A 12,267-nucleotide genomic window follows, 5' to 3' on the forward strand; every position below is an offset into this window, starting at 1 on the left:
TGTTTTTAATCCTGCTGCTCAATCTCTTGCATTCCACTTGTGGAAGGACTGAGTGTTACCAGGCAAGAGAGAGGCACTGTCCCTGGCGGGGGCATCTGTGCTTCAGCATGGTTCATCAGCTCAGATCGAAATGGGCTGTTGAGGGTTAAGTCAAGCTGGAACAAGTGGGGGCTGTGGGACTTGTATATTTGTGTGGCTCCCAGAAAGGGCACTTTTAAGAATTGGAGGCTGTGAAATTCAGGAGAGGCTGGAGTGAGAACTGGTTGGAGAAACCAGTTGTGATGAACCTTCTAGTTCAGTGATTATGAGCTGCAGTGTGGTAAAGGGTAGCGAGATGTGTCCTCTCAATATCTCATTTTAAATGATGTCCTCTTGCTTTGGACTAATAGTTAAGTTGGAACAATCTTTATTTTCAGTTGCAGTATCTTTTTTTTGTCCTTCTCTAGAGCTAATCTTCAATATAACATATAAGACAATATAAATTGCTATTCACAATCTCTTATTTTGCTTTGTTTCTGTTAAAACCAAACACCCCAGTCAAGGTCTCCTAGAGCTATGTTGTACAAACACAAGGAGATATATGATCTCTGCCCCAATTTGGGATAACGAGTCTTTGGCTCATTTGCTTGCTTCAAATGACGACCATCTGTACCCGTTCACTAAACCCTCCAGAAAATGCAGGAAAAACCAGGCCAGAAATAAGTATAAAAACCTAGGTCCAAATGAAGAAAAGTCTGAACTACCAGAATATGAAAATAAAAAATAAAAGAGATTTTCAAAGTGAAAGGTGACACCATCCTATCTTCTCCATTTGCATTTCACTTCTACTGTGAGTTTGAGTCATGGAGCTCAGGACAGACATGGCAGGAATCTGTATCTGCCTCCTTCTGCCACGTACAAAATGAAAGCTCTTGGGACATCAGAGAACACAAATTTACCATGATAAAAACATTTCTTTACTACACGTTGAAAGTTCATTCCAAAACAAGAAAAGGAATTCATTTCTCAGGCTAAACATTGTAGATGGTAAAGACAACATCAAGAGCCATGTCTTCGACAAAAAACCAGAACATAGCTGTGTAGCTTTTATTTTTGTTAATACTGAAAGCATTAAAAACCCCAAAAGAATGGAACAGAGAGTCTTTTACACAGTACAGCACCTTCCGCTCAGAGTTCAGGGGGCTTTATGCACTGTGTCAGTACAGCAGCAGGAACAGGCAGCTCCTGGAACTAAAACCTATGGGGAAATACCAGATCGGGACAACCGCCTGCCCTTACACAAACATCTCTTCAAATTCTAATGGCAAGCTCAAAGCTGGGATTGTCAGCACCTCTTGCTACTATTGTGCAGAAGTTGGCACCCAAGAGTTCATTTGAAAGATGTCTGCAGAACTGCCTGCTGCTAGTGCAGGGGATTTGGGTTTTTCAAGTCTCAGCAGCACATGCATTAAACTGTTTCACTACTTGGCTTTCTGCTGCTGTATGAGGTAAATCATCAGCTGCTAAATCTGTAGATGGGACGGATGATTGGGATGGAACATCCTCTCTGCTTAAAATCCATTGGGAAGCAAATGTTAATATGCTCCCCTCCCCACTTCTGTGGGTCGCTGCTGTACTGCACACTCCCAACTGCCTGTGAGCTGGTGTTGGGGAAGCACCTGGGAGGCTCAGTTGTGAACAACATCATAAAAATTCAGAACAAAACAATTACCCCTGCCCTACAGATCCTGCACAATCTGTGACTACTATTAAATTTCATGGTTTTTTCCTGAACTGAAGCTAGGTTGATCATCTGCATCCACTGCAGTTACTTAAAGGAGCTGGAGCTACACAGCACCTTGTGCACTGAGCCCACTCACTCCTTTCAGCTGTACTCTCTTTATGGATAATACCTTTAAAAAACTTGAACCCCCAGCTTTGCTCTGTGAATAAAACAGAGTGTGTCTTGCTCAGCTTAATGCACCTTGGATTACAGCTCTCATCTGACTGTTCATGAGAGATAATGGAGGCAGACAGCTGGCCAGGCAGCCTCTCACTGTGTGAAATTTATGCTACTCTATTTGTAGGTGATTATAAAAACAACTTTTCAAGGTTAGTGTCCAGGTTTGCTGCTGCTTAGCACAGGAACAGGAGTCCAAAGACTTTTTTTCTTGTTGACTACCTTCATTATGAGTTTTTATCTTTTTTTTTTTTTTGGTTGTTTTCTCTCCCTTAGAAACATCAGGGTTATGAAATCTGATGGTTCGTAGTTTTGCTGAAGGATATTTTCAGAGTCTCACAAAAACACACCAAGGTGATGGAGACAGTGAGCTTTGAATGTGTAGAGCAATAACCCAGAGCTAATTAGTGGCTTGTAGTTTTAAGGGATGATCAAATGCTGGGTTCTTGTAGGAGACTAAGTGTGTACCATACTGCTCACTCTGAGGTTTTTTACATGCCTTACACAGACATACAGACAAAATAATTGTGGTAATGAGAAAGAGTCCACTTGCTGCAGACAGAGCAGCAAAAACATACTTGTAGCTGGGTTTTGTTTTAAATCGGGTGCACGAATTACCTGGAATTTCATGGCCTGTTGTCTGGCTCGACCCTGCTTTGTTGGAAGCAGTCACGCAGATGTGGTAAGTGGTGAATGGCAGCAGGTTATACAGAGTGTACTGCCTGGCCGTGGGGTAAATGTTGTCCATGACAAACTGCCTGTCCTCGTTGTCTTGGGCATGAAGTATCAGCTCATAGGTGTGCACAACTGAATACGGGGCACACCAGCGTATCTGTGCAGAGCTGTCTGTGATTTCAATCACCTCTCTGAGCCTGGGTGGGTCTGGAACCTCATCTTCACTCGAGGTGCCAGGACATGAGCACTGGGATACGCTCTGGAGTTCACTGCACGGCTTCTGCAGGTGCCTGCAAGGATTGTAGTCACAGGCAATGTGTGCCAGCTGCACTGGGGTTTCCTTTGGTTGTTCTTCGTAATCGTAGTCATCAACATAATGTGGTGATGGTGTGGTGGCTGCGGGCTCTGACCAGGCGCTGCTCCTTGTGGAGTTCAGCTGTGGGGGACTCGTTCGGGGGGCACCTTCCATGGCATGGGTGGCAAAGGAGTGAATGTGATGGTTGGTGGTGCGGGAGACTGCTGTTGCTCCAGCGGAATAATCACTGGTGGTCTGGTTGAATGGCCCTTCCTGGGGAAAGGTGGCGTCGGTTGTTCTGAGCCCTCTCTGTAGCTGTTCTGTTCCAGTTTGACTTGTGGAGCTGTGATCTGAGGACTGAGCAAAGAGCTCTTTGAGAAAAACTGGGAAGGAGGTTACGGATGCCAAGGAGGGGGGATTGCTTGTGGATTCAGAAACTGCCTCCTCCTCATGGGAGGAACTGTTGGCCTTTGTTAGCATTGGCTCCGCTGGGTTGGATGCTGCCGTGCTCATTACATTTCTGTGGATTAGGGAGCTGGTGTAAGTGTCTTTGGTTAGCGTTGGGTTGGATGCTGCCGTGCTCCATACATCCCTCTTAGTTAGAGAGCTGGTGTAAGTGTCTTTGGTTAGCGTTGGGTTGGATGCTGCTGTGCTCAATACATCCCCCTGGATTATGGAGCTGGTGTGAGTCAAATCTTTGGTCAGCAGAGCTGAATCTGTTGTTACTACAGCAGTGGCATCACCACTGGTGAAGTTGAAAGCATCGTGATCAGGAGAGGCCGTGTTTGAATCAGGCAGTGTAACATTGCTCTCAGACTGGCATCTATCATAGAGCTCCAGCAGTGAAAAAGATGTTGAAGGTCTGCCCGAATCTTCCTGGGATGTGCAAAAAGTCTCCCAAGCCCTGCAGAGGGAAACCAGAATAGTCAAGATTCACAAGAACATTACAAGTTTCTGTAGACTGCTTGGATTGGAACTGGCAACCTGCTGTCAAAACCGTCTTTATATTGGTTAGGATGTGAAACCTAGACCAAAGCTAGGTTGTTTTAGCAATAGTCCAGGCAGCTTTCCACAGCACTGACTGTGGAATTTAGCTGGTTTTGGTTTTAAAAGGTGCAGGAATATCTTTTGCCCGAGGGGAAGCACCCTTTGGTACAATGGCTGTGAACCTTAGCAAAGGGCATCGGGATTCAAGGCAACTTGTTTTAAAGAGTCAGACTTTAATGCCACAGTAATGGGAACACAGGCAGAGACACGTAACAGGATTCCCAGGATTCTTAATCCAGCTGGTTTAGGCAGCTGGAGGTGGGCTGAGTCGGGACTTTCAAATGACTAAAATCGAATTCTTTACTTACGCAGACACTGAAGTTTTGGTAGGTAAAGAATGCAATTGCTAAACCCATCCCGATGACAAACTATCTAATTTCAACAATCTACTTCCCTGCTCTCTGAGAGATTTGATGACAAATCTTTTTTGGTGGCCTTTCAAAAGGAGGAGAGACCATTTATATGCAAATATTTCTTTTAGCTACAGCTTACTGTAATTAGTCTGTAAAACTGTGGGAGAGCATGAAAACAATAGGTGAGAAATGGTGCTATTTGCAAGGGGTTTTGTTGGCTGCTGGTGGTGATGTAAGGTTTGGGAATAGCAGGGTTTCGAGGAAATGATTTGTTAAAGGTCTTCCAAAGTTTTTCAGTTTCTGCCCCCAGAGCTGGCACATCAAGACAGCTCATTTTCTATCTTCAGCTAATAGTGAAATATGGTCCAAACCAGAAGGAAAATATTCTCACCTTAAATCCGCAGCTAATAACACTTTATTCTTTGTCCCTGAAAGGGACATTATTTTGCATTTCTACCTCTTGTGGAAGGAAAGAACACACGAGAAATTTGAATAACTTAGACGGCGGTGAATGTCTGATCCCCAAACAATTTACACATTGAAGCTGTGTCTGAAGAGCATTACTTTATCTCCTTGAGCTCACTTACTTTTGCAGAACAACTTTCTCGGGCTTGGACAGCAGCCAGGAGAGCTGGCAGTTGCACAGCAGAGGATTCCCGTACAAGCTGATGGTGATGCCATCCGATGAATTGATGTTCCAAGGATTAAAGGAACTCAGGTTACAGCTACAGGATGACAAATGCAGTAATTAGAAAACACTGAGCTACCCTCCAACAACTGGAATGTGCTTAGTACCTCTTATCTTTAGTGTGTGTAAGGCACAAAGCACTATTCCCAGTTCCCTTGGCAGTAGCCAGTTATGAAACCCACCGTCCTGCGCTTTGCGTGCTCAGAAGATGCTCTCTTTTGTCTAGGACCTTTACTGCTACTCCTTTAACTTTGGGCATGATTTTTAGCACTTTGAACTGGTATTCCTGCACACATTGGAAAGTGCTGTGTAAATTCAGTAGGGCAATCAAATGGGGATGGAATCCATAGGGTTTTTCTTTAAGTGGGTTTCTTTTCCTGAAACTGGTTTCTAGGCACAGCCAGTGCTCTAGTGTTTGTTTTCTGATATGCTTATAATCTGGGTTGGTATTATAAAAATGTTTTAAAGTGCTCTCCAGATCTTTTCCTTTATACTGACTGCTCTGTGTGCACTTCACCTGCTCTTATTTGGATAAATCACTTTCAGACTTTTGCCCCTCTCAGTATTTCATACCAAGAGGTGCTACCCCTAGAAGGAGGAGTAAACCATTGCTTTTACTAATGCTGAACAAGGAACTGTATTAAACTCTCAAAGTAAAAGTGGGAGGGACAGGATTTTAGTCTCCTTCCCAGATACAGATTTTAGGAAATTGTCAGCATTCATGCTTTGCAGAGCAGGGAATCCTCAGTGACCTGCTTCTCCTCTGATGGGATTTTGCCATTGTAGGTGTTGGAAGCCTGTTCTATATCACAAGTGGGATTCAGTGGGTCTGTGCTGATCTGAACAGCGCTGGATGAATTCATCCATTGGACAGGGAGATAAGGCAGAGGAGTGGGAGCACAATGGATACAACCTCAAGCAAACAATTAATTGTGCTATGAGTCCCATGCTGCCTCTTTGGGCTGTATCAGCTCTATCAGGCCAGATCACAGGTTTTACATGGCAGAGACAGCAAGTCCACACCTCCTTGCCAAATCTGATAACAAACTGTTCAAGTCAGCTCACAGGCACCACAGCACTGTGAGGCAAAGACAGCATTATGTAAAGAAGGACAAAAAAGAAAACAACTCACTTCTCAAGTGAGAGATGGCTCAGATGAGGAGCACTGTCAAACATCTCCGTCTGTACGAAACCCAGGGAATGGGAGTCCTGACAGTGCAGCTCTCGGAGACCAGGCAGAGACTTGAAGAAGTTGCTATTGAGGCTTCTTAAACGTGGCATCTTTGTCAAGTGAAGTGATCTGAGGTTGGGCAAGTCTCTGGCCCACTCTGGTTGAACTGAAAGAGAAAAGTATTTACACTTATTGCCTAAACAGAGGATTCCTGTGGATTTCTGCCTAGAAAAAGGATTTGAATTCATAGACATAAAGTATCTGTCACCTTCTGCAGCTACTGTCTTTGGGAAAAGAATAGAACAAAAATGAATACACCAGTGTATAAACACTCATGTACTAGAAAAATGCAGCTGCATTTTTGTAACATTCCCTGCAGGTCAGGCTGTCATAGGGCAGAGGAAAAGTTGGGGAAAAAGGACAATAAAGCTGATAAGAGATATGGAATAGCTTTCTTGTTGGGTGAGATTAAATGAACAAGGATTTCTCTGCTCAGAAAAGTGGTCTACATGGTCCCGACTGTTGCAAGAAAGGCAAATCACTTATTTCTCCTAGCACAGGAAAAATAGCCAAGAGGCATGAAATTGAAAGAATAGGTCTTGTACAAAAGGGCCTTTCCATCCCATGACTCATTAGGGTAACTCACTATCACAAGAGGATTAGGCAAATTCACAGAGGAAATTTGGTGGTGCATCTATTAAATGTGAGTTGGAGTGAAGCCTCTAGCTTGAGGAGCCCCGAAGGCCCTGGCTCTGCCCCAGGCTGAGAGCAGCTGGGCAAGGCATCTCACATCTGTGTGCCTCAGCACCTCAGCTATAAACTGAGGCAGGCAAAAGGAAAGAAACATCCTGTGGATTGCTCAGGGCAGGGATTGTCTCCCCCCTCTGCGGAAGTATTTGGCTGGCTGTGGATGGCACAAAAAGCCTCTCTCTGTGCTACTCAGTGCTGCACTAAAAGCTGAGTGTAGCTGTGGGGACAAAGAAAGGTTTCAACAGCCTGTCTGGAAAGAGAAACTAATTTCCTCCTGTATGTTCCAAAACTAATCCCAGGGCTGACAGGGGGATGACTGTCAGTAGTAGACAGTGGGATTAGGATTGAGGTGGGTGACTACACTGGGACAAATCGTCCTGTCTCATGGTGTTTGGTCTCTGCCCTTCCTTTGGGAGGCTGGTTTGCGTGGAGTGCCTTGCATGCTTGGACCAGCTGTTTGCAGCTTTCAGTGTGAGGTGTTCCCCCTGCACTCCAGGCTCAGCCAGGATGGGAGCCATCGTCCCAGCAAGGCTTCTGCTCCCCTGGCCTGACCAAGCCCCGTGTTTACACTGGGAGACCCAGAAACTCACTTTTCTCAAGAAAGGTCCCGCTCAGATCAAGCACATTGATGGAGTTTCCAGGCCTGTTCATGGCCTCGTTGGGATCTGTGCTGATGGCAAAAGCAGACTCTTTAATTCCTCTGCTGTTATCCTGCCCAAGCAGCGTTGCAGAGAGGTTCAAGACCTGCAGCTGAGGGTAGCAGGAAAAAGCCAGTGGCTGGATTTCAATCAGTGGATTTCCAGCCAAGGACAACCACTTCAGGTTCGGCAGGGCAGAGCCGTGGCAGGGTGGCACAGATGAGAGTTTATTAAAGCTCAAGTCCAGCATGAGGAGACTGCTGAGGACTTCAGATCCCCACCTCACTGACCAGAGGTGGTTGTGCCTCAGTGAGAGGACACGCAGCTGTGGGAGGTTTGCTATCTCTGTGCCATTCACCTCTTCCAAGAGGTTGTTGCTGAGATCCAAGGTCTCCAGGGCCTCCGGAAGGCAGATGGGGAAAGCTGTCAGGCTGCTGTTGGTCAGCTGCAGGGTGATCCAGGTCCTGTTCTTCCGATGCTCACAGGTCATGCTGGTGAGATTAACATTCTCCCAAGGGTCTTCCTGAGCCAGCTGGAAAAAGGTGGTGACATCCCTGGATGCTGCTCTGCTCACTGGGCTATACGCCGTGGTCCCCACCAGCAGAGGGAGGATGAGCAAGGGTGACAACATCCTTCTCCGAGGTGCCTGCAATTTGCAAGATCTGTTTCATTTTTGTTTCAGGGAGGGGAAAACAAAACATCAACATTTCAAGCTAAATTAAAATCCCTCCAGCCATCTACAAACTATTTAAAAGTAAAACATTTTATAAGCCCTTTCCTATTATATCCAGACAGCGATAAGGGATAATTAATAGCTCTTCTGTAATTAAGCCTAAGTAAATATTAATCCTTGGGGACAGAAGTATCATGCAGTCTTAGTCTAAGTGTGCCTACAGTTTTTCATGCAGGAAGCATGAACCAAGTTGTATCCCACACCAGGACTCTCAGTGCCAGCAGGTTGTCATGCTGCATTAGTGTCCAGTTTGGCCAGCCCAGTGAGAAGAGTTTTCCAGTGGGGTGATGCCCAAACAACAGGGTCAAGTGCGCCTGTGGAAAGGGATTGTTTTCTGTGAGGTTGTCTGTGCAAAGCAAATGAATAGGTCCAAGGACAGAGGAGAGCTGCCAAACTTTAAAGCACAGAAGCCCAAACTGGGCTGAGTTGTGATGAAGTGGGCAGGTAAAAGTGCCTTTCCTGTGTTGGGAGGATTTTCCTTCCCTTAGAAGACAGAAGTTGGAACAGCAAAACTCCCGGACTTGTGTGGGCTCTGCTAGGGCAGTTCTGCCCCATTCTGAGGACAGTCACAGTGGGGACCCCAGAGGCGCTTTGGGGCTCCTGAGCAGCTGGCAGTGCCCCACAGCCTGTCTGGCAGGCAGTGGCAGGGCTGGGCCCTGCTGTAGACGAGAGCCACAGACAGGCTGCACGGCCCAGCTGCTGGGAAAGGATCCACTGAAAATGCAGCTCCCAAACCACATTGCAGTGAAAGTGGTCAGAAAACTGAGTATGCTCCTGCATCAGGGCCCCAGAGGTCTGAGTGCCAAGAAACATGTTATTTAGTGTTACAGCTCCCTCTGTGCTCCCTCCTCCTCCCACCCCTGCTCTGGTCTTTGTCATAAAAAAAGTCCTAAATAACTTGCACGAGGTTTCCACAGGTAATCTGTGTCAGAGGAAGGAATTAACCTCAGCCTCAAACTAGTGCTTTTCTTATTGAGGTGTCTTTTTGTGCTTCTCGGCGTCAAAATGATCATTCCTCGTCCAAAAATATGTTACAGTGTAGGGTGGTGGCCAAAGCCCCACGTATTATGAAATATCTCAGACTTATTCCAAAGTGTAATTTCTACTTGCTGTTCCCTGAATGATGCCAGGTCTCGCCCAGACTGTTATCCTTCGCTGCCATCCCAGGTTTGAAGTAGGGACCAGGAAAACAGTATATACCGGACCACCAAAATAATGTATTTTGGTTGTCTGTGCCCTTTTTTGTCAGATGGAACTGTGCAAGAGGCAAGTGGCCTCAGGGCTTCCTGGTCACCGGAGCCGCTGGATCCCCTGCTCTGCTGCACACTGGCAGGGAGAAGATGGGAGGAATTGGACTGTTGTATTCCAGTGTCAGATTTAATCTTAATCCTTGCCTCTAAACCGCATCCGCGTGCACGTACCTGTCCAAAAGTCCCGGTGCCTCGTGCCTCCGCTCGGAGTGGCTCCGACTGCCTGGCCTTGATTTTATACACTTGGGGTGACTCAGCCGACAGCGTGAAATGCCTCTTCTCTGTTCCCAGCTTTCCCTGCTCCCGGCTCTGCCCACAGGCTCAGGCGACGTTTGTTCCAGGCTCGCTCCCCCGCATCCAGCTTTGAGAGGGGGCGGCTCCAGGCAGCTTTCCCTGCTCCCTTGGCCCTAGCAGGAGATGGGTGGGAGGGCTCTTATTTCCCAACACTCAGGCAGGGCTGTTCCTGTCTGTCTTTGTCCAAGCAGAGGGGGGCAGAGGGAAAAGATCAGTGTCAATAGTCCCAACTCTCACGTCTTCCACTGACGGCGGGAGGGAAAGGAATTGTTGTGTTCCTTTGTTGGCAGGTCAGGACGATGTAAAGCTGAGGCTGTGCCGGCTGACATGAGCTTTGGTCTCTCTTTAGGCGCCAGTGAGGGGCTTCAAGTGTTTAAATTTCTAAGAGTCTTGCTCTTAGGAGTAAATCCTGGAAAAGTTCAGGCAGGACAAATTACTTTCCTAAGGAGGCCCTTAGGATATGTCAAAAATGAAACCCTCACCTGCTCCTCCCGCAGAGAGGAATTCTCTCTGCCGATGGAGAGGGCGTGGAGCATCTCAGTCCCCGTGTGACAGCCTTGGGAGGTCTCTCCCGGTCCTGCTGTGCGTGGGTCGTGTCCTCTGTTCTGCATCTGTGTACCACATGGCTTGGGAGAATTCCCGTTCTGCTACGTCTCTCATCCTTTGCTGGATAAGTAAAACTGACAACATAAACCATCTCCCACTGAGGGATCTGCCCTGAGCTGGGTTTTTCAGCATTCCCACAATTCAAATAATAATTAGGTTGAGAGCAGAGAATAAAGTCAGGGAAACGATCCCAGAAAGGGGTGAGTTGATGGAGATTGTTCCAAAGTAAAAGCGAAAGGGTGGTTGTTCTGTTGCTACTGTAAGACAACTAATTATTAAAATTTCCAAGGAGAACGGTAGTCAGTGCTTTTCCTTTATCGGGACAACAAAACAGACCACTGACATGAAGGCAGCACCGACCTGTAAACTTCGGTGCTAAAGTGCAGATAAAGGTCTTGCTTGCCCAAAAACCTTGAGTCTGCAAGTACACATCACGCAGACTTTATCTTTTGACCGTGTGGTTCATTATGTGCGTGGGGAGAGAGCCTTGAAAAACACCAGAACATCCACAGAGATGAATGTTGGCCAGAACAGAGATAGGGGCTTCCAGTAGGACTCGCTGTAGCCATTGCGGTTCCCTTGGAGGCTGGGCGAGGTGCACATGTTGTTCCCTTGTGGAATGGCTCTAGGGCAAGACAAATGGTTTCCTAAATGAGGGGCTAATCCCACCATTAACCCTGGTGGGGCGGGCAGAGCGGGGCAGCCGGGCCCGGCACGTGCGCGCCCGCAGGTACCTTCAGAGCTCTGCACTCGCTGCGGTTCAAAGGGCAAAGTGGAGCAGGTTACAAAAATCTGAGGAATTTGGTGTAAGAGGTGGAAAGTCCGAAACCCTGCCTTCCCTCTGGCTTCGCAGAGCTGCTGGCTGCAGACCTCCTCTTTGGGAAGCCGAGGAGCAGGGAGGCGGCCTGGCTTTGCCCTGGGCTATGCACTGTTTGTGCTGTGTTTGCTGCCCTTAGCTCAGTATTTACAGACAGTGAATTTTCACTGCTTATTTTAGGGTTATTGGTATCTTACTGATTTTAATATTTTACAAAAATACTCCAGGAAAACCGGTGAGCCAAAAGCTGCCTTAATGTTAATGAGTTCAACCTTACTGACTTCATTTTGGAGACTGAGACAAGCAGACTGTCAGACTGGGAAAGCGGCTGCTCTTTTTGTGAAGGTGGAAGGGAGATGGAGGTTTTATTTGCCCAGAGGCGCTTGATTTCTGAGTGATACAGAGAACCTGTTGCAAGAGGCAGAGCACCGTTGGAAAATGAGCTTTTGTTATTTTTATTTTCCATCTTTGTTTCTGCTTTTTTGGATGCCCAGTTTTTGTGGCAGGTATTATATCTTCCCAGCTCTTTGCTTAGCTGCAAACTCTCATCACCTGAAAGATTTCTGCTGTGGAGCTACATCTCAGGCAGCTGTCCAGGTACTCGTGAAGGTTTCCCAGGGCAGGCAGAAGCCCTCGTTCACAAGTTTCTTTGAAATACCTGCTAACAGCAGGCAGAGATTTCCCTTTTGTGAGCCACTTTGGTTTGTTCTCATGTCGCCTTTTATTCTTTTTTCCGCTTTTCTGAGAGTTTCAGTGACAACCTGAGGGAGCGGTTAGCAAAGGCAGGCGTTCCTGTCAGCCTTTTTTCACACGGGTGATGCAAAGAGAGCTGAACCAGACGCCCCCTCCCCGGGGGTGATTCAGGGCTGCACAAAGCCCCTCTGCCCGCAGGAATGCTCGGGCTGAGCCCTGCATTCCTTAGTGACACCAAGATAAGCAGAGCTGGGGCGAACAGGAGAAGGTGAGGATGGTACCAGGCTGTAAAGTTTAAGAGGTGAATGTTTCTTACTG

At 47.0% G+C, this 12,267-nt stretch overlaps 1 protein-coding gene across 1 annotated transcript; it reads right to left on the reverse strand.

Moving 5' to 3' along the window:
• Nucleotides 1–1,032: 1,032 nt before the first annotated feature.
• LRRN4 (leucine rich repeat neuronal 4) lies at nucleotides 1,033–9,831 on the reverse strand. Its single transcript, XM_082303042.1, has 5 exons — nucleotides 9,711–9,831; nucleotides 7,509–8,202; nucleotides 6,130–6,334; nucleotides 4,897–5,034; nucleotides 1,033–3,813 (listed from the first exon to the last, which is right to left on the reverse strand). Exons 2-5 carry the CDS (start codon nucleotides 8,185–8,187, stop codon nucleotides 2,340–2,342), a joined length of 2,496 nt encoding a protein of 831 aa, XP_082159168.1. The 5' UTR covers nucleotides 8,188–8,202; nucleotides 9,711–9,831; the 3' UTR covers nucleotides 1,033–2,339.
• Between the last annotated feature and the right edge of the window lie 2,436 nt (nucleotides 9,832–12,267).

Source organism: Coloeus monedula (genome assembly GCF_965178545.1).
Source record: "Coloeus monedula genome assembly, chromosome: 2".
In the NCBI taxonomy this organism is placed as follows: Eukaryota; Metazoa; Chordata; class Aves; order Passeriformes; family Corvidae; genus Coloeus; species Coloeus monedula.

Excerpts from the sequence above, each read along its gene's own strand:
- LRRN4 (XM_082303042.1), bottom strand. The coding sequence starts at position 8,187 with ATGTTGTCACCCTTGCTCATCCTCCCTCTGCTGGTGGGGACCACGGCG. Across the intron at positions 5,035-6,129 it reads AGCCATCTCTCACTTGAGAA|CTGTAACCTGAGTTCCTTTA; the intron begins GTGAGTTGTTTT and ends GTCATCCTGTAG. Across the intron at positions 3,814-4,896 it reads GAGAAAGTTGTTCTGCAAAA|GGCTTGGGAGACTTTTTGCA; the intron begins GTAAGTGAGCTC and ends TTCCCTCTGCAG.